General features: G+C 34.1%; 1 protein-coding gene across 1 annotated transcript in view; it reads left to right on the forward strand.

Annotated features, from left to right (window-relative positions):
* BTAF1 (B-TFIID TATA-box binding protein associated factor 1) overlaps positions 1 to 20,526 on the forward strand; it is a 123,215-nt gene that overhangs the window by 80,406 nt on the left and 22,283 nt on the right. Inside the window, exons 16-30 of the mRNA XM_044665674.1 lie at positions 1,282 to 1,431; positions 2,796 to 2,938; positions 3,248 to 3,422; positions 4,604 to 4,807; positions 6,397 to 6,823; positions 8,512 to 8,702; positions 9,502 to 9,655; positions 10,046 to 10,155; positions 13,403 to 13,604; positions 14,870 to 15,018; positions 16,293 to 16,445; positions 16,557 to 16,678; positions 16,767 to 16,934; positions 17,068 to 17,145; positions 19,081 to 19,210. Of these exons, the coding sequence (XP_044521609.1) occupies positions 1,282 to 1,431; positions 2,796 to 2,938; positions 3,248 to 3,422; positions 4,604 to 4,807; positions 6,397 to 6,823; positions 8,512 to 8,702; positions 9,502 to 9,655; positions 10,046 to 10,155; positions 13,403 to 13,604; positions 14,870 to 15,018; positions 16,293 to 16,445; positions 16,557 to 16,678; positions 16,767 to 16,934; positions 17,068 to 17,145; positions 19,081 to 19,210 (2,556 nt within the window). The remainder of the gene's footprint in view (positions 1 to 1,281; positions 1,432 to 2,795; positions 2,939 to 3,247; positions 3,423 to 4,603; positions 4,808 to 6,396; positions 6,824 to 8,511; positions 8,703 to 9,501; positions 9,656 to 10,045; positions 10,156 to 13,402; positions 13,605 to 14,869; positions 15,019 to 16,292; positions 16,446 to 16,556; positions 16,679 to 16,766; positions 16,935 to 17,067; positions 17,146 to 19,080; positions 19,211 to 20,526) is intronic.

Below are 20,526 nucleotides of genomic sequence, written 5' to 3' on the forward strand. Positions count from 1 at the left end.
CTCTCTCTCTCTCTCTCTCTAACACACACACATATCATATTTATTACAGTTATTTCTTTTGCCATATTGGATTATAAGCTGCATGAAGGCTAGAGCTAAATGTTATTGAAACCTTGCATTAAAGCTAGCAGTATGTTCTACATATTTTAGAGATAACATATTTAGTTGGATTTCCTTGCTCATAAATGCATTTTCATTCCATTCTGTCAGTTAGGGGCTGAACTTCTGTTTAAGCACCTTATATTACACATCAGTACCTTTCAAAGAAAGAACAAAGTAAATTATTCAGTAGCATTTACAAGCAATATACTGGTCACAACTCCAGAATCCGTTTTATGGATATAACATTCTGGAGTAAGATTAACATTGGTGTTGTTTTTCTTATGCAAGTCTGACTCGAGAAGTGTCTTATGGACTTTATAACTTTAGGCTTCAAAGATGATGCTGAGTACATGAGATAAGTTAAAAATTTATACTTTAGCCATTTATTATAGAATGTTATAGCATCAAAATGTAACAAAAAATTGACTAGAATATGTCTTGATAATTGTCTTTAATATAAAATTGTTGAAGCATGAAGTTTTGTTTTATATGCAAAGTTTTTTCAGAACTAAATGTTTAAAATTTTTGTACTTAAATTATTTAGATAGTTATGGTTTTTTCCCTAAATATTTACATGAAACCATTCTGGAAAGTCAATCATAAGATCATAAACTTAGAAGTTTATAAACTCGTAATTTTATAGATGAGGAAATAGAGCCAAAGAGGTGAAGTGATTTGCTGGGTTTAAACCAGCATCCTCTTATTCTTAAGTCCAAGGCTCTTACTGCACTCTTAAGTCCACTGTTCTTTTCAACTTTATTTGATGTTTTCACTAGGCAAATACTTTTGCATTTTGAAAATTAGGATTTTAAGATTATATCCTCTGTGGAGTTTTAAAATTAATGTATCATTGGGCAGCTGGGTAGCTCAGTGGAGTGAGAGTCAGGCCTAGAGACAGGAGGTCCTAGGTTCAAACCAGGCCTCAGCCACTTCCCAGCTGTGTGACCCTGGGCAAGTCACTTGACCCCATTGCCCACCCTTACCAATCTTCCATCTATAAGACAAGACAATACACCGAAGTACAAGGGTTTAAAAAAAAAAAACAAAAAAAAATTAATGTATCATTATCTGTATAATTTTTTCTACCCTTCATATATTCCAAGGAGATGAGCATTAAAACTTTTAGCCCTTAAGTGTTGCATTTGATTTGTAATTTTTTCCCCTCATTTCACTCTTTAGGTGTGGATGGAATTGTTAAGCAAGGCTTCAGTGCAATATGTAGTGGCAGCAGCTTGCCCATGGATGGGTGCCTGGCTTTGCCTAATGATGCAGCCATCTCATTTACCTATTGATTTAAATATGCTCCTGGAGGTAAAATCCAGATCTAAGGTAAGAATGAGATGATCTAAAAATATATGTTTAATCTTATATTTAAGTTTTCCAAATTATGTGTAAGCAATAAGTAACTTATTAGAAATTATTTCTGTTATTTAGTTTTAAGGAGAAATTACTATTTTGCTCTTATTTTACAGAATATGGAAGAAAATAGTTTGTGTTCTTAAAATTTAATAAAATATTTGATACAATAATTCATGCTTTTGGTGGGAAGGGGTAGAAATAGAACATTGTAGACCAGAAGATACTGAACAGTTTGTTATCTTTTAAATTGGTTGAATGGTCTGACTCAATGAGTAGTCACTTAATGATTCAATGTTACATTGAAAATAAGTCTCCAGTGGATTGCCCAGGGATTTGTGTTTGGTTCCATTCTATTTAATATTTTTATTATTGACCTGGATAAATGCATAAATTATATCTTTCTTAAATTTGCAGATGGCACAAAGCTAGGGAGAATGGTTAAGAAACTGAATGAGAACATTAAGATTTTAAAAGACCTTGATAGACTAGAACATTGATCCAGAACTAATAAGAAATTTTATTAGGAATAAATCTAAAATCTTACACTTGGGTTCAAAATATACAAGATGTTGGAAACATAATTAGATAGAATTTTGCTTGAAAAGGTTCAGTTGTTTTAGCGGCCAGAAAATCCCATAGGAATCAGCAGTGTGGTCACAAAGAAATCTGTTGTCTTCTCGGTCAGCATTTCCACTGTACTTTGGCCCAGTTTTGATAATATTAGGAATGTTGGGTTTATTTTGAGAATCACACTGGAGAAAGGACTTGAGGAGCTGGGGAGTGTTCAGAGGAGGGCAGCTGGGATGGTAAAAGGCACTGAGCCCCCCTGCTAAAGGAAAACCTGGAAAAGAAGAGACTCAGAATAGAGATCATAGCTGTCTTCAAGTATTTTAAGAGCTAATACTTGGAAGAGTCAAATTAGATGTGTTTCTGCAAGCCTACTCTTTGTCAGCCTCTAGTAGGCGCTGAGGATACAAAGACAAAAATGAGGGGCTTCCTGCAAAGGACACTTGTTTTATTTATTACTGAGGGGGAAGAAGTAAGAGCAGTAGGTTAAAGTCTGCAATGATAGAAATCCAAGCTTGGTGTAAAGAAAGATTTAGCATTCGGAGCTATCCCAAAGTCTATGAAACTACTTTGAAAGGCAGTGTGGCCTCTCCCCTCCTCTCAGTTAAGGGGAATTTTAAGCAAAGGCTACATGACCACTGCTTAGAGAGGAGATTCCTTTTCATGTATGAGTTGGACAAGGTGGCTTCTGAGGACTCCACAACTCTTTGACTTTGTGAAAGCTGCCTATTCCTATAAGTTATTGTTTGTATTTTCTATTTCCTTAGGAAAAAACAGGTGGTAAGATGCGACAGGGTCAAAACCAAAATAAAGAAGTATTGCAAGAATATATTGCAGGTGCAGACAGCATTATGGAAGACCCAGCAATGAGAGATTTTGTTGTTATGCGGGCCAGAGTGATGGCAGCCAAGTAAGTGTATAGTGAGGAATAAGCTATATTTTTAAAGTGACATTAAGGTTTCAAATGGGTCAAAAAATATCTTTTTAGGAATTAGTACGACCTTATTTTTCTGTAGTACTTCTAAGTTTTATAAGAGCTCATTTGAGGAAACTTAATAGACATCTTATACCAACACACAGAGAACAATTACTAGAGTTGTATCTTCTGACTCCTACTCTGGTGCTCTCTATCACATTAGCCTTTAGGCAGAGTCTATCTTCACTAAGGGAAGTTTATTTTCTGAGTAAAAATTGGGTTAATTTTTTTTTCTTCCCCAAGGTTGTTAGGAGCACTCTGTTGCAATATTTGTGATCCAAGTGTAAATGTAGCTTCTCAAGACATTAAACCAGCAGAGTCTCTTGGCCAGTTGCTACTTTTCCACCTGAACTCAAAATCTGCTTTGCAAAGAATTAGCGTTTCTTTAGTAATCTGTGAATGGGCTGCTTTACAGAAGGTAAGATGTTACTCTGTCTTTGAGTTGAAGTAACAAGTTTCTATTGAATTTACATTGTCTTTTACGATTTAAAAAAACTTTTCTGTATGGTTCTATTACCTTTCGTCTGTGGAATCTACCAAAATGCATGCTGAATTACACTTTGTTTTCTCCCAAATGGTTGACTCAGTCCTAAACTTTCTACAGGGCCCTCAGTCTTTCAATTGAGTAATCAGTACATATTCATATGTATATTTAACTTCATTACTTCATCCTTCAGATTATCATAAAATGACCCCTTAAAAAATCTCATTTAACTCAATTTCATTGATGTTGATAATTCTTTCTCTCATATTCATCTCAGGTACAATTAAAAGCTAAAAAATGTTTATGTATTGTAACCCATTTGTTTGGTCACACAGAGAAATAATATTTCTCCTTTTGATCCCAAGTATTCATATTTTAAAACATTGTCTTTTCCAGCCATTTCAGTTATAGCTTCAGTACATCAAAAGTGTGATAATTTTATTGCATTTACATTTTAAAATTGATATCTACCAGTTTAGTTTATTCCTTTAGCTATATTTGAGAAATTAAATGTTTAAGCACTTGCTATGTGAGTCACATACTACTACTCCTTTCACTTGGTTGTCAGGGCTGAGTATAAACAGAACCATCCTGCTCCTCAAAGGTCCAGACCCTAGCTCAGCCTCTGGAAGAATCTAGGCTCCTTCCTCCTTTTTTATTTAGGATATAGAGAAGTGTACCTGTTTGTTGATCCTTCTCACACTGAGCAGCAAGTGTGGGTTTGGACTTCTAGACCCTAGCATAAGAGTACCTATATTGTATTTGATTTCATGATCACCATGGAGACCACCTTGACTCTGACTGAGACAGGTAGAGAGAAGAAGGGTGCAATTAAAATTTGGAGACTGGTTTCTTTCTATAGTTAATTAGTTTAAGCCATATTTTTTCTGTTTTTAAAATGTGTGGTCATTTAAGAAAATTACTCTTCTCTTTTAAGTAATTTATATAACTTCCATTCCAGAATCTTTTCAGATGCCAATTAAACGGTCTTTTATCTGAACTATTCTCCAGTTGGGGGAGGAAGCAGTCCTTAGGGGTGGGGGATGAAGCTCATAATATTTCTTACTCTAATGCAGTACCTATGTTTGAATCCTCTTATGTAAAATTTTATTTAGGAATGTAAAGCTGTTGCCTTAGCTGTGCAGCCACGTTTACTTGGTATCCTGTCAGAACATCTGTATTATGATGAGATTGCTGTTCCATTTACACGAATGCAGAATGAATGTAAACAACTTATTACATCATTAGCTGATGCACATGTTGAAGTTAATAGCAGAATAAATTACAGTGTGTTTACCATAGATCAAGCTAATGAACTGGTGAGTCAATAGAACTTTCCCTTCTTTAATTTTAGAGATGACATGAAATAAAGAATATTAGAAACAATTCAAGACATTTATTTTTAAAAAGCAAATTAATTTGTTTCAATACTTGTTTTAGGGACAAACCATATTTTATGACAAGACCACTTTTAGCCAGATAGTATCTTCCCTTTTAAAATTAGTTCATTGCTTTTATTTTTAACCCTTACCTTCTAGCTTTTGATACAAATATCAATTCTAAAGCAGTGGTGAGGGCTAGACAATTGGTGACTTGCTTAGTCACTTAGCTAGGAAGTGTTTCAAGATTTGAACTCAGTTCTTTCTGACTCCAGGCCTGTGACTATCCATTGTATTGTTTATTTAAAATCAGAACTACAGTTTAAGAAAGAATATTCCTTTCCATTTTTATCAAAATTATTGGGGAGGGGGAAGTTATAACTACTCAGTGCCCTTTTTCCTGGTATTATATTTTCTTTCCTATAATTTTTTTCCAAATTCTGAAGAATAGATTTAGATATATGCTACATCTGTTCCACTTAATATCTATCTATTCTGCTTAATCTAATTTCCATCAAACCAAAAAAAGGGAGGGAGGGCTGATTCTTCCTCCTCTATACTATTTTCCTTTTTAACATTGCTAAGACTTGGGAGATATAATTACTTTATATCCTTGGGTTCTGAAACTAGGAATAAAGCAACATCCTTCTCAGTGATATTAGAGATATTTGTGCTTTGCCTACCTAGCATGAGCAGTGTCTAGTGAATGGAAATATTGACTTATTTATAACTGTGGGGAGAAGTACTATTACAACTATTGTCCTTCCAAGGCTTCCTATCTTTTAAATTTGATCCTCTAGCTTATAGAATTTCTCAAAATTTGTCAAAGACTATTTGAATTAAAATCTGATTTTTTTCTTCTCATAAAAGTAATTCACCAAAAACAATGATTGCTTTTTTAATTTTGCTGCATAATAAATTTTAGTTTTTGCATTCAATTTATCTCTTTTAATTCACTAGTAGATTTCTCTTTTAGGTGCTCTAACCTTTCAGAGGCATTTTTGATTGCTCTTGAAAAAACTGAGCTAAAAATGTGCCCACTTACTTATATTGACTCTTAATGCAGAAAGACTCTCAGACTGCACATTTTTGTTATCAAAATCAGTGAATAGACACTTATTGGTTAAAAAAAAATTAGTCACTAATGACCATGATGTAATGGGAAAAGTTTTTGTTTTTATGTCAGGTTTGGTTGCATATCCTGACTATTCCACTTATTGCTACTTTAACATTTGGGTAAATTATTTAACCCATACCTTATTTTCATTTATAAAATGGAGAAGAAGGGGAAAGAAACATGTGCTAGATAATTTCTTCAGCTTTTTCAACTTTAAATCCAGTGATCCCTTTGAAATTAGGCAGGTATTTAGGAATTGTTCAACTCTTTAGATGCTTCTTTCTTCTCTACTGGCTGTCCTTTATCCATTTCCTTGCTCTTTAGATACTATGGGTGATACCTAAGAAGGAGGCATTTTTTAACTTCTCTCTCTCTCTCTCTCTCTCCCTCTCTCTCTGTATGTTTTTAATAGGTCACTACTGTTTTTAATGAAGTCACATCATCTTTCAATTTAAATCCAAAAGTATTACAGCATTTAGATAGTAAACGGCAACAAGTTCAGATGACTGTTTCAGAAACAAATCAGGAATGGCAAGTGCTACAACTGAGAGTCCATACATTTGCTGCTTGTGCAGTTGTGAGTTTACAACAGCTTCCAGAGAAATTAAACCCCGTCATAAAACCATTAATGGAGACTATTAAGAAAGAAGAGAATACACTGGTACAAAATTATGCTGCTGTGTGCATAGCAAAATTACTTCAACAGTGTACATCAAGAACTCCTTGTCCTAATTCAAAAATTATTAAAAACCTCTGTAGTTCACTCTGTGTGGATCCACATCTTACTCCTTGTGTCACGTGTCCAGCACCACCCCAAAGCAGCCACGAAAATTCCAAAGGTATCTGTTTGAAACTTCCATTGGGGGTAGGAGGGAAAATTAATTCTTAAAGTATGTTCATTCACTTGTTTCTAAGTAGAATGTAAATGAATATCTATAACTTATTTTTTTTAACCCTTAACTTCTGTGTATTGTCTCATAGGTGGAAGAGTGGTAAGGGTGGGCAATGGGGGTCAAGTGACTTGCCCAGGGTCACACAGCTGGGAAGTGGCTGAGGCCAGGTTTGAACCTAGGACCTCCTGTCTCTAGGCCTGACTCTCACTCCACTGAGCTACCCAGCTGCCCCATATCTATAACTTATTACAGGATTTTTTTCTAAAGATGATAGAATCCTGTTATAACTCAATTACTTTGATGGCTTAGATTTGTGATGGATAAAATAATATCCTCCCAGTAATTATACATGTTTGGAAGAAGTCGGATAAAAGAAACCTCTAAGACAGATATTAGCTTTCTGTGCTAACATTAGTATTATGATATAATTATGAAATAATTGGTAGGACAAGTTTGGGAAGGGAGTGAGAGAAGAGGATTAAATTATTTCAACTGTGGTTTAATAAGATTACTTTTCTTTCCTTTTTTTAAACCCTTAACCTTCTGTCTTAGAATTGATACTAAATCTTGATTTCAACCAGAAGAGTGGAATGGGCTAGAATTAAGTGACTTGCCCAGGGTCACACAGGTAGGAAGTGTTGGAAGCCTAATTTGAACTCAGGACCTCTCATCTCCAGGCCTGCCTCTCTATGAACTGAGCCATCTAATTGCCCCTAACAAAATAATTTTGACTGATAATCATCCCGTTTCCTGAATTGACCTTTGCTTCTGAAATAAGTAAACCATATCACTATCTGAAAAACTAGATATTTTGACTTTTCCATAACAGAATAGTCTGTAGGGTGAAATGTAGAAATGAGAACTGCTTCATGCAGTTTAGTCCCCTGGGTACACATTTAACATGTAGAAGCATATGATACAATTTCTTTTATGAGCTTAAAGGATATCTTAAAGGTTCTGTTAATAAGATTTGGGGAAAGCAAATTGTCACAAACATATCCTAATAACATAACAAAAAAAACCCCAAGCCTTATGAAATATATCTTATAAGAACACTGTATACCCCAATAGAATGACTTAGTACTTTTTAAGTTCTGGTCCTCTTCCTCCCCCTACACTCCCTCACTCCCTCTTTGTTATCTACTAAAAATATTTTAGAAAGGTTATTTTTCTGAAGTTTATGTTGATTGTGGACTTTTGCCAGACTTGACAACTCTTTAATTTTTTTTCTCTCCATTATGCAGAAGGGATGTTGAAATGTTTCTTTTTGTTGTTGTTGCTGTGATATACACTTTTACATGTTGTTTCTGTTGATAACATAATTGTATATTTGAAGAAAGGATAATCAATCCTTCAGTTTTCTAATGAGTTTTTACACTTTTAAATGAATTTGGTTCTTTAGACACGAAGATACCAAAGAAGCCAAAACATTTTTAACTTAAAAAATGACAGATCAAAATGTCATCATTCAATATTAGAACAAAATATACTTGGTAGAATAAAGTTTATAGATCACAACATTAAGACTATTTTAGATGCTGAATAACTTTATCATTATTGGCTTTCTTTTTGTATTGAGAAATATTTTGTCACTGTTAATTAATCTTCTACTATGTGGCTTTTTTTCTTAGTAGGACAAAACACAGAAAAAGATGGAATGCACCACACTGTCACCAAGCACAGGGGTATAATCACACTCTACAGGCACCAGAAAGCTGCTTTTGCCATCACAAGCAGGCGAGGTCCTACTCCTAAAGCAGCAAAAGCCCAACTTGCAGATTTCCCTACAGGAAGCAGTGGAAACATACCTGCTGAATTTGATGAGGTAATTATTTTCAGTCTTGATTTCCTTTGGTTTTTAAATATAAGCAAACCATACAAAGTAAGTCAGAGATGAGTTTTATCACCATTCCTCATTTCAAAATAAAAGGACCTCAATTGTCATGAAATAAATCTTTTTTATAGCAATTTAGCCACTAGGGTAAGAAAATCTTTTGAATTTACTGAAATTTTTTTTCTGGCATGCTGGAATTTTTATCAGTTAATCATCCTTCTTAAATTTTATTTTTCTTTTTTTTTTTTTAATCCTTACCTTCTGTCTTAGAATCAATACTAAGGATCAGTTCCAAGTGTTATAAAGAGGGTGTCTTTACTACTATTCTAGTTATTATAGAGAAGAGAAATACAGGTTAGGCAATCAAGGTAAAGTGTCCAGGGTCACAGAGGTACAGAGTATCAGAGGCCACATAAATTTTCTCGAAAAAGTAAATTTTAGTTGTACTCTGTGAAATAGTTTACACACACAACTCCTCTCTTTGTCTGTCTGTCTGTCTCTCTCTCTCTCTCTTTTTTTTTTTTTTGAGATGTGAAGAACCTTGGAAGTTATTTTAATACAAAAAATTGTCATGTGTCCATCATCACACAGCTAACCAATTAGGACTAGATTCCAGGTCTCTCAGATATGACAAATAGGTTTAGTACTCCTTTTTATAAAAAATAACATTTTTAGAACAATCTTTGGTCACTTTTTATAAATCCACTGTTTGTAATATTTGAATGTTTTGATAGCAACCTATTTCTCAAGAAAAATCTATGTTTGCTAATCAGTTAATGCTTACTTGCAGGCACAGAAACCATACTTAGTGCAACGGAGAGGGGCTGAATTTGCCTTGTCAACTATAGTGAAGCATTTTGGTCATGAAATGGCTGCAAAGCTACCACATCTCTGGGATGCTATGGTTGGCCCTCTGAGGAATACAATTAACATAAAAAGTTTTGGTATGTATAAATCTTTGTGGATTTTGGTTTTTAAAGGTCTCACCTTTGGGGTGATAAACACACAATTAGAAGGCTCTCATTCATTTACTCCAGATTAGGTTGGTAAGTTATTAATAAAATGGTGGACTAGGATATAGTTTCATTTTAACTTGCCTCCACTCCATCCTGTATGTGTTTGTGATGGTCCTGATAGCTATTTCTAAAAGAATATTATCGACAGATCGTTGTGTTCTGCATCATTGATTATGTGCTGGGCACAGTGCTGGGTTTTGCCTTAAAGCAAAATAAACTCCATGCTAGGTGTGGGGTTGCTGAAAATTTATGTCGGCTATTAGACTGAAAAATTAATTGCAAGGTTAAATTGACCTAAAACAGAATATATTTTAATAGATGGAAAGTCCCTACTGGAAAGGGGAGATGGCCCTGCCCAAGAATTGGTGAATTCTCTGCAAGTTTTTGAAACAGCAGCAGCTGCAATGGATACTGAGCTTCATCCTTTGGTAACTAATTGATTCAAGTGTAGTTTTTTTTTTTTTATAGAACAGATAATAGCATTACATTCCTCTATAAAGTATAAATACTATATTCCTCTGTTATTAGAGCTTGAAAAGTGCAGTTTTAGTGTCCCTAGAAATTGCATTTTTCTGCTACATAATTTAGCTAGGCACTTACACTCTCGATAGTACAACTCCTGTGGAACAGAATTAATTACAGCAATTAGGACCCTTTTAACAATTTCAGGGCAACACTGGCACATGATACAAGAGATACATATGAAGGGAAGATCCCCAATGCACAACTGAAGAGAACATATAGATCATACACTTTGAGTAGTTTTTCCAGTAGTGCTAATTAGTTTATTTGGCTCTAGCCTCATTTTCTTGTCTGGTCCTATTAGAATAATTTGTTCATATTTAACTCTGCATATCTTACATATTCTGAACTCTTTAGATTATGTCAGATGTGATCTCATTCATCTTCACAATAGTCCTCAGAAAATGGGGGTTGTGTATGTGTGTGTGCCTGTATGCGTTGATGTATTACTAAAATATTACACTTAATTTTCAAGGTGAGGGATAAAATTGGTAGGATTTATTTGCCAAACATATATAGAGAGAGAGACAGACACTAGGCATATAGTCTGGAGATACGAGTTACAAGACCAACTCTACTACTGACTGGTAACTGGGCAAATCACTACCACTCTGGGCTTCATGTTCCTCATATTTAAGGTGGGCTACATTATGTCCATAGTCACCTTGAGTTGGAGTGTTGGGAAAAAGAAATACTTCACAAATTTTCTTTCAGTGATAGATTATTTGGTAGTCTTGGTAGAATTTTTGTTTAGACTTAAAGATTCTAAAAATCTCAAAAACATTATCACTGTTTTTTAAAAGTCTTTAAAGACTTTCTACATTAGGCTACTATAGTATAGTTTCGCATAGTATAGTATAGTATAGTATAGTATAGTATAGTATAGTATAGTATAGTATAGTATAGTATAGTATAGTGTAAGTATAGTGTAAGTATAGTGTAGTATAGTATAGTCAGATATGAAAGGATAGATTATTTTTACAATTATCTATCAGAAAGATGCTCCCATTAAATGATATTAAAACAATTTGGAGTATAAATTGAGTGGGTATAACTTCTAGATTCTCAGATTAATTCCAGGGTTACATCAGAGTTAAATTTTCCCCTAAAAAAGAGTCCTATTCATGTCTAGGAACAAAGAAAGGATTGTCATAAACCTTCAGAAGCAAGCATTTATACCACAATGGAGGTTTCTAACTCAAAAAAAAAGACAACAGTTCTCTTCCTCAATTTTTTGTAAGCCTAGTCAAAGGAGAAAAATCCAGGAGAGAATGGAAAGGGGAGGTTTATTTTCTTAAAACTGTTTTTTCGTAATGTATAAAGATGATTTTTGCCAATTTACCCCTAGCAAAATAGGCACTTTTTATTTTTACTGTAAAGATGATAAATTTGCACAGGTTTACTAATACATTCACCCGCAGGGCCAACAGCATCTATTTGGCTGAGACTAGGAACAAAGTCTTTGGCTATGGAATTGAGTAAAGTTAACTAGATCAAACTTGGATGAAACCTGTGACTTTAGTCATGTTATTATTAGCCCAAAATGAGCAGTTGCTGAAATAAATGTTGTGATATATACAAAAGTAAGATAATAAAACTTTATATTTTTGGCTAAAGCTTCAGATTATTTTTAGAGACATTATGTTATGATATATAGCCAGTCTTGAAACAAAAGAATATCTAGGCTCAGTTTCTGTCTCTGAAACATACTGGTTGTGTGACCCTTAGCAAGTTATTCTTTTTCTTTATGCTCTAAGCACAGGTCTGTAGATTACAGAGAAGGTTCCAACTTTTATTGGGAAAAGTTTCCTCATTTGGGAATTCCTTACTCTCCTTATACTAGAGGTTTAGTTTCTATCCCTGTTTCTGGTTATACTCCTTACACTCGTTATAGGTTCGGTTTCTGTCCCTAGTTCTATTGCTTGGATCACATGACACATTATACATTGCTGGTGCAGATTGGAGAAATAAATATAGTCATTATTTTTTGAAACATTCAAAAATATTATCCTGAGTGATCAAAGGTGCAATGAAGTCATCACTGCCCTATGGCTTCCTGAGAAAATTTTCCTTCCTGGCCACAGAAATGGAGTTCTTACATCTTTTTCTTGACTAAAGCTTCAGGAATAAGCAGACCTTTCCCCTCCTGCCTTCCCTTTCAACACTCTACTTTCCCTATTTTCTTTTCTTTTTATTCTGAACTTAAACACAAAATAAAATGTGTATTTTCATATTTATTGTGAAACAGAAGGAAAGGATTATTCATGAAACTCTGAATATCTTAGGAATTTTCTTTTCTTTATTAATATGTAATTTAATATGCATTTCCAAAGCTGTCCTGATTGTCTTTGGTTCCTTCTATTCTCATCTCATTTTGGAGCAAGGGATATACCTGTATCCCTAATCTCCTTCTTCTCATGTACTCTTCCCCCTGAAATTAAACAAAAAAACAGAAACCTCATAACAAATAAGCACAGTCAAGCAAAACTTGAGTTTTGGGGGGAATTTTTGGTTATATTTCTCCCCTCCCACCCCCCAATTTTATTTAGTAATTGAAGATATTAAAAGAGAATTACAGGATTCTGGGCAAAGTGGAGAAATGAGATATTGAATGCCCAAGAGAGGTGGTTGCAGAACCAGTGACTGTTTTCTCTTTAAGAGTAGAAATACTCTTTCATTGTTTGTGATAGATTGTTATTCAGCATGTTGTGTATATTTGGAGGGTTATTTTAATATTGAAGTTTAGAGGTTTGGACCTCTGAGCTAGCATCAGAGCCAAGAAGATTGGGGTTCATGTCCTTTCTGTCTCTCACACAACTGCTGTGTGATCATGGACAAGTCACCTAACCTATTGGTGCTTGTTCTCACATGGCCTCTTTAGACTCCAAACTGCCACTCTGTATTGGCAAAGGAAGTTCCCCCCTTAGGAGCTCCTCGTACTCAGTGTCTGTACCAAAAAATACTCTAAGCAAAATTTCTTTTGAGAATTTCATGATATCTCTTTAATATCCTTGGGGTTTCCTGGGGAAGAGGTGGTAGTAATTAAACCAGTGTTCAGAATCAATGTAGATTATTAACCACCCACTTGAATATGGGACTATCTGAGGTACATTTGTTACATAACTCATGTTCTAATTGAATTTTTCTTTCCAGTTGGTACAGCATTTGCCCCATCTATACATGTGCCTTCAGTACCCCAACACTGCAGTGAGGCACATGGCTGCTCGTTGTGTAGGAGTCATGAGCAAAATAGCTACCATGGAAACAATGAATATATTTTTAGAGAAAGTTCTTCCATGGATAGGAGCAATTGATGATAGTACCAAACAAGAAGGTGCAATTGAAGCACTTGCCTGTATCCTTTAAAAAAAACAAAAAACAAAAAAAAAACCTCTAAGAAGCTGCTAAAACTGACTGCTGATTTTGAGTACTTTGAGTTAATCAGAATTTTGAATTATAGGATCTCGAAAGCAAAAAATGATTTATGTACATGATAAAAAGCATATTTTGTAAATGCTATTTTAGGTTTTTCCGTCAACGTCTCACAACATGGAGTTTCCCATATTCGTGACGTAATAAGTCTGGACTCTTTTCCCAAATGTCCTGATAATAGACAGTATCATCAGTAAACATTTCTCAGGACAAGAATTTTGCTTGAAAAATTCATTCTTATCACAATTCAACAAGCATTTGTTAGAAACTTGCCAAATAAGGCTCTGCTTAGGTGCTAAGAAATGTATAAAGTGTTTAGATCTTAGACTTCATTTTATCATAGAGATAATTTTATAGGGGTGACTAGGTTCTTAAATCAAAGAACAAAAGCACATTTATCCTATAATGTAACCACAATTTAATATTAATAGTATTATTTCAACTACCTTCCATCTTATTCAAGGCAGAGATTTTTGAGGTAAGACTGATCTCTAAACAATAATAAATTGCTAATTCTTCACAATTCCACATTTGAATGACAGTAGATATTTTTCTTGACCCATTACTCCTCTGGTATTCTGAATTGAAAAAAGAAGTTGAACACATCCAAAGAGACCAAAGGCACAACCTGTGTATTTGAGATTTCTCCATACCCATTTCTGTGTATTATTTATTGACTCGTGTTAACACTTGAATAACTAAATTGGACATTTATTTACAAACCTTGATTTTAACCTAGAGTTTTAAAGCTATTTCATTTTAAAGTGGATATTAAAAGGAAGCAGAGAAATCTTGAGAGTCTGTTTTTGCCTCTTAAAAACCAATTGAGTTTTGGTTATACATTTTAAATTTCTATGGAGGAAAGTATTCCAGAAATGACAGATACTATCACAAAATTGTTTCTGTTCTATATAAATTAAAATTTTTTTTAAACCTATAATATTCATGTTATTTGATTTTTATATGAGGGTATGATGTGAAAAGAAACTTGTGTGTGTGTATATAAGTAACACTTTATGTCTCCGTTCACTAGTTTAAAAAAGATATCCCTTAATGAAAAATATTTTTAGGTTCACACAGAGTTATTAATTGTAAGTTTGACTATGAAAATAATGACTTCAGTGTTTCTAAGAATGATGCCTCATGTGATAAGACTCAACTGAAAATTTCCTTAATCACTTATTCAAGCTGTAATGGAACAACTAGATGTTGGCATTGTTCCATATATTGTTCTTTTAGTTGTACCTGTATTGGGAAGAATGAGTGATCAGACAGATAGTGTACGGTTCATGGCTACACAGTGCTTTGCAACATTAATTAGGTTAATGCCACTTGAGGTAAGTTGAAAAGGTGGTATCTTTTGTTTATTTTATTGTATCAGATATCTTATAATTCTCCCTCTGTTGTTTGAAGAATATTTTTAAAAATAATTTCTGTTTGTAAGTAACTCTTGCAGCTATGGCTACGGTAAGAATTCTTAACAATAACAAAAAAAGGATGGAGACTATCTCCAAAAGTAAAATCGTTTCACTTATGAAATTTAAAAAAAAAAAAACTTTTGTATAAAGTCATTGCAACTAGGATAAAAAGGAAAGTTATCTGTTGGCTTTAAAAAAAGTCTTTGTATCAAATATCTGAGTCTAAAATCTGCTATCCCAAGATTTTTCTGAAATTGATATGCTTGGATTAAAAAAATTCAGACCTGGAGGTATTAGACTTACTTACTTAGCACTGCTTCTCCGCCCGCCCGCCACCCCCCCACGCCATGCTCCTTCTGATCTGCTTTCTCATTTCTTTCTCTCCTCATGGAACAACTTGCCCCTTTCTCTCTACCTTCGAGAACTCTACATATATTTCACAATTTATCTCAAATCCTATTTCTTTCAATTAGTTTCCCTTAAAAATGATAATATTTCCTGACCCTTTTTTGATGTGCTCTTGGCACTGTCCAAACAATATATCAGAACTAAAATGTCTACACCTTTTGACCAGAGACCCTGTTACTAGGCATATACCCCAAGAAAGTCAAAGTCTAAATATTGAATCCAGGTGGGGGGTAAATGTTAACATTTTTAAGGTGTTTGGGGATGTGCTTGCATATATTTCTAGCTCACTTCTGAAGTAATACTTTGTATTTAAAAATATTACTCTAGGGGACAGCTGGGTAGCTCAGTGGATTGAGAGCCAGGCCTAGAGACGGGAGGTCCTAGGTTCAAATCTGGCCTTAGACACTTCCCAGCTGTGTGACCTTGGGCAAGTCACTTGACCCCCATTGCCTACCCTTACTACTCTTCTACCTTGAAGCCAATACACAGTATTGACTCCAAGACGGAAGGTAAGGGTTTTAAAAATTACTCTAATTTTGACATATATTATCTTTGGATAACAGTTTTAATCCTTTATGGATTCCCTAGATTCTACTTGTGCCTTTTTTCTGAGATCTTCAAAATTGAAGTGAAAATTTCAATTTAGCTTAATGTAGTATAGATATGATGATACAACTTGTGATTAATCAGTTTTGATGGACAGTTTTATAGATATGAGTTATGACTTAATTATAAATAAACTTTTATTTATAGTTTTAATTTGAAAAACTAAAAAATTATTTTAGGCAGGCATTCCTGATCCTCCAAATATGTCAGAAGAATTAATCCAGTTGAAAGCCAAAGAACGGCACTTCTTGGAACAGTTACTGGATGGGAAAAAATTGGAAAATTATAAAATTCCAGTTCCAATTAAAGCTGAACTCAGAAAATATCAGCAGGTAATCTTCTAAAAGAGATTTCTTCTGTGTTGCCAAGAGGGACTCTTTAAGATAAAAATTCTAATCTGTTCATCAATTTTTTCTCCCTTCCACTTTTCACAAACGTTATAGGATGGTGTGAATTGGTTGGCATTTCTCAATAAATACAAGCTTCATGGAATTCTGTGTGATGACATGGGTTTAGGAAAAACATTACAGTCTATTTGCATTCTTGCAGGAGACCACTGTTTCAGGTAATTCAAAGATTCATTTTGTAAGACTTGAAGATTCTGAGAAAAAAAAATTTTAATGGTAATTTTGGTATGTTTTGATGTTGTAAAGAGCCCAGGAATACGCAAGATCTAAATTAGCAGAATGCATGCCGCTTCCATCGTTGGTGGTTTGTCCTCCCACTCTTACAGGTCACTGGGTTGATGAAGTAGGTAAATTTTGCTCCAAAGAGTATCTCAATCCTTTGCACTACACTGGACCTCCAACTGAAAGAGTAAGGTAAGAACTTTGAAACAGAAAATTTTCAACAATTGTTTCATTAACATATTTTTAAATTCCTGAAACGTATAATAAATTTGATGTTTTATAAACTTTTACTTATCCTATCCTTTTTCTTTATTTGTTTATAAAGGTTACAGCACCAAGTCAAAAAACATAATCTGATAGTGGCTTCTTATGACGTTGTACGGAATGACATAGACTTTTTTAAGTAAGAATTTAAATTTTTTTTTTTTCATTTTTAGATACTGATAAAGCTTAAACTGCAAATGGATTGTTTTCTAAAAGTTCCTTTAAGAGAAACTTTTTTTTTAACTCTTGCCTTCCATCTTAGAATCAAAACTGTATATTGATTCCAAGGAAGAAGAAGGATAAGGGCTAGCTAGACTGTGGGCATTAAGTGGCTTGCCCAGGGTCACCTAGCCAGGAAGTATTTGAGGTCAGATTTGAACCCAGGACCTCTTGTCTCCAGGCCCAACTCTCAAAAGAGAAAGTTTAAAATGACTATCTGGCTTGTCACAATAGGATCATGAGATTTTATAGCTAAAATGGAATTTATAGATTATAAAACCTGATCCCCCCATTTTATATATTAGGAAACTGAGACCTACTTTGAGGGAATGAAGTGCCAAAAATTAAATGTGAGTTAGCAGATTCAAACTTAGATCATTTAACTCTGATTCCAGTGTTCTTTCCCACTATACTATACTTTCTTCTTCATTTCAGAATCTATTTCCACACAGAAAATGTTTTACTTTGGGGGTTAAGTTCCATAGCCAACACATAAAAGTCTATTTAACCTCTAGAGAATTTTTTCAGATCCCTATTTTCTCTAGCCCCTCTCACTCATGAAGTCAAGAAATACAATACTCCTTATACATTATGAAGTTATACAAAACATTTCCACAATAGTCATGCAAGAAAAAATTTTAAAATGGGAAAAACATTTGCTTCAATCTGCATTCAGGATGTATCAGTTCTCTCTGTGGTGGATAGTGTTTATTTTTGTTTTCTTTATCAAGAGTCTTTTGGAATTATCTTGGATCATTATCTTGATCAGAGTGGCTAAATCTTTCACAGTTTCGATCATTGTTATGATATTACTGTTCCTACATACAGTGTTCTCCTGACTGCTCCCTTCAGTTTTCATATTCATATAAGTCTTTACAAGTTTTTCTGAAACAATTCCCTTACTCATTTCTTATAGCATAATAATATTCCATCACAATCATATACCACAACTACTCCTAATAAATTTAAAAATAGAAAGTTGGCCTTAGTTTCAAGAAGACCTGCCATAATAACAAATAAATAGAAAGAAAGCAAAATTATAAATTACAAAATTTTTAAAATTACAGAAAGAATACCTGGGTTCAGTTCCTGAAACAAGTCATTTAATCTTTCAGTGTCTCTAGTCTGCTCTCTAAGTTATAGACAAGTTACTGACCTATAAGGGTAGAGGAAGTTTATATACCACCAATAAAATCACAAGTGTGACCCCAAAACCTTAATGTCTGTGGTATATAGTATTCTAGTACTTCTGTTCATTAAAAGTGGCCATATTTCCTCATAGAACAAAGTTCTAATTTGGAACAATAGAAGCAAATCTCCTTATGCTATGACCTTTGAAATGGAAGTAGAAACTTTCCCAGGTGCTACCATCCTGTTGGATGGCACTTTACCATTTCCTGGGGCAGAGCCTAGTGGGGTGGATGGGGAATAGAGTTGAGTGATTAGAAGAATTTGATCTAGGTAAAAAGAATCTAAAGGGATGAGGACAGATGGTGTAGGATAGGGTGCCAGAGCTAGGAAAATGAGATAGTGGGTAAGGGACAGTTGATAATAAAGTATAAAGAGATAGTTCTTCCATTCTTCCTTTTCCCTTTGTTGAAATAGACAATGGAGCTAGAAAGGCAGAGGAATTATTGGAGTTGCCTTCATCTTTTTACCCTATAGTACAGTTAGTAATTTGTGTTGAGAAAGGAGAGGAACAGAGGCAGGCAACCTTAATTGCTTTTTTGTACAGAAGTTTTAGCATGTCTGTTTTAGATTGTATTCATTCATGATTACGTAATACAGTGTTATGTGCACACTACGTGATCAATAAAAGTTGACTGATATAGAAATTTCCTGTTTACTCCTCCAGAAATATCAAATTTAACTACTGTATTCTTGATGAAGGCCATGTCATCAAAAATGGAAAAACAAAATTATCAAAAGCTGTAAAACAGTTGACTGCCAATTATAGGATAATTCTTTCTGGAACGCCAATCCAGGTAATTATTTACTCTTACATAATTTTATTTTCAAATTTCAAAAATATCAATAAACTTTATTGATTGATTTAACATATTAACAAACTACTAGTTTATCAACTGTGAACAGACTTTGTTGATGTTTATACTAGTATATTTTATATATCTGTATAAATCAGGTTTTTTAATTGATAAGTTATAAAAACTCAAATTTAAATAACTTGAAGTTTTATATAATCTATGTTTAGTTTTGTATTCAACTAAATTAAAGAACTTCTTGGTTAATTTATCAAGAGAGTTTCCTCTAAAACCTTCCTTTCTCTGGACCTGATTGTTGTACCCAGAAATTTATGTGGGGAAGAGGGGGAAGGTTTGAAGGAAATTTCAGTGGACAAGAATGTTGAATTGTAGGGAATAGATGCTGATGGATTCCGTGAAGTATACCAGAGTTTTCAAGAAGTTGCCTTCATAACTAATGGTATTATATATATAAAGTTTGCTTAACTTTACCTTAGATAATAGGAAGTATGAATTTGCTAACTTGGAGAAGCAATGTCATTCATTCATCATATTAGAGTCCTTATCATCTTTTCCCTTCCCATTCCTTCCATCTTCTGGTTTTCACCAAGACCTGTCTCCTTTCTGATCTCATAGACTTCCTGACTGCCCTTTCTGCCCCTATTTTACATCCCCATTCACTGGTTTAGGTAGGCAAGTTGGAATAATCCTTGTTCTCTACCTACTGTAATGATTTAGTATCCTCTCCTCCTCTATTCAATCCCATATCTATTACCCAGTCACAATTCAAAGTCTTTCTTTAGTGAGTTCTGTACCTAGCTCACAAAGTTTAGATAAAATTGAATTCTTGACCTCAGGCTCAGAGGAGGATAAGACATACTTACAAATAACTAGAGTACACTCATTTGCATTATTTTATGTCATATTTTTTAAAAAATTGCTCTGTGAGGAGCTCTGAGGAGAAGAGATCATGACTAATTGATTGGGTTAAGCAAAGAAAGGTGGAGACCGAATTTGAGTCTTTTTCTTAAAGGATAGTTAGGGACTCTGTAATCAAAGATGAGATCTAGGGACAAGGAAAGAGAATGAGCAAAGGGAAGGTGTGAAAAAGCTTAACATGTATTCAGTTTGGCTTAAGTATTCTGAGAGAAGAAAATAATGAGACATTTAAAAAAAGTTGGATAGAATGAGATGGTTCATCACAGTTTTTCCTTTTTTTTTTCCTAAAGAAAGAAAATATTTCTAAGATAAGGTTTAACTGGTATTTTTTCCCCTTCTCTTCTCCCCCTCCCCCTTCCCTTCCCCCCCCCCCCCCCCCC

The sequence above is a fragment of the Gracilinanus agilis genome, chromosome 2, assembly GCF_016433145.1.
Source record: "Gracilinanus agilis isolate LMUSP501 chromosome 2, AgileGrace, whole genome shotgun sequence".
Taxonomy (NCBI): Eukaryota; Metazoa; Chordata; class Mammalia; order Didelphimorphia; family Didelphidae; genus Gracilinanus; species Gracilinanus agilis.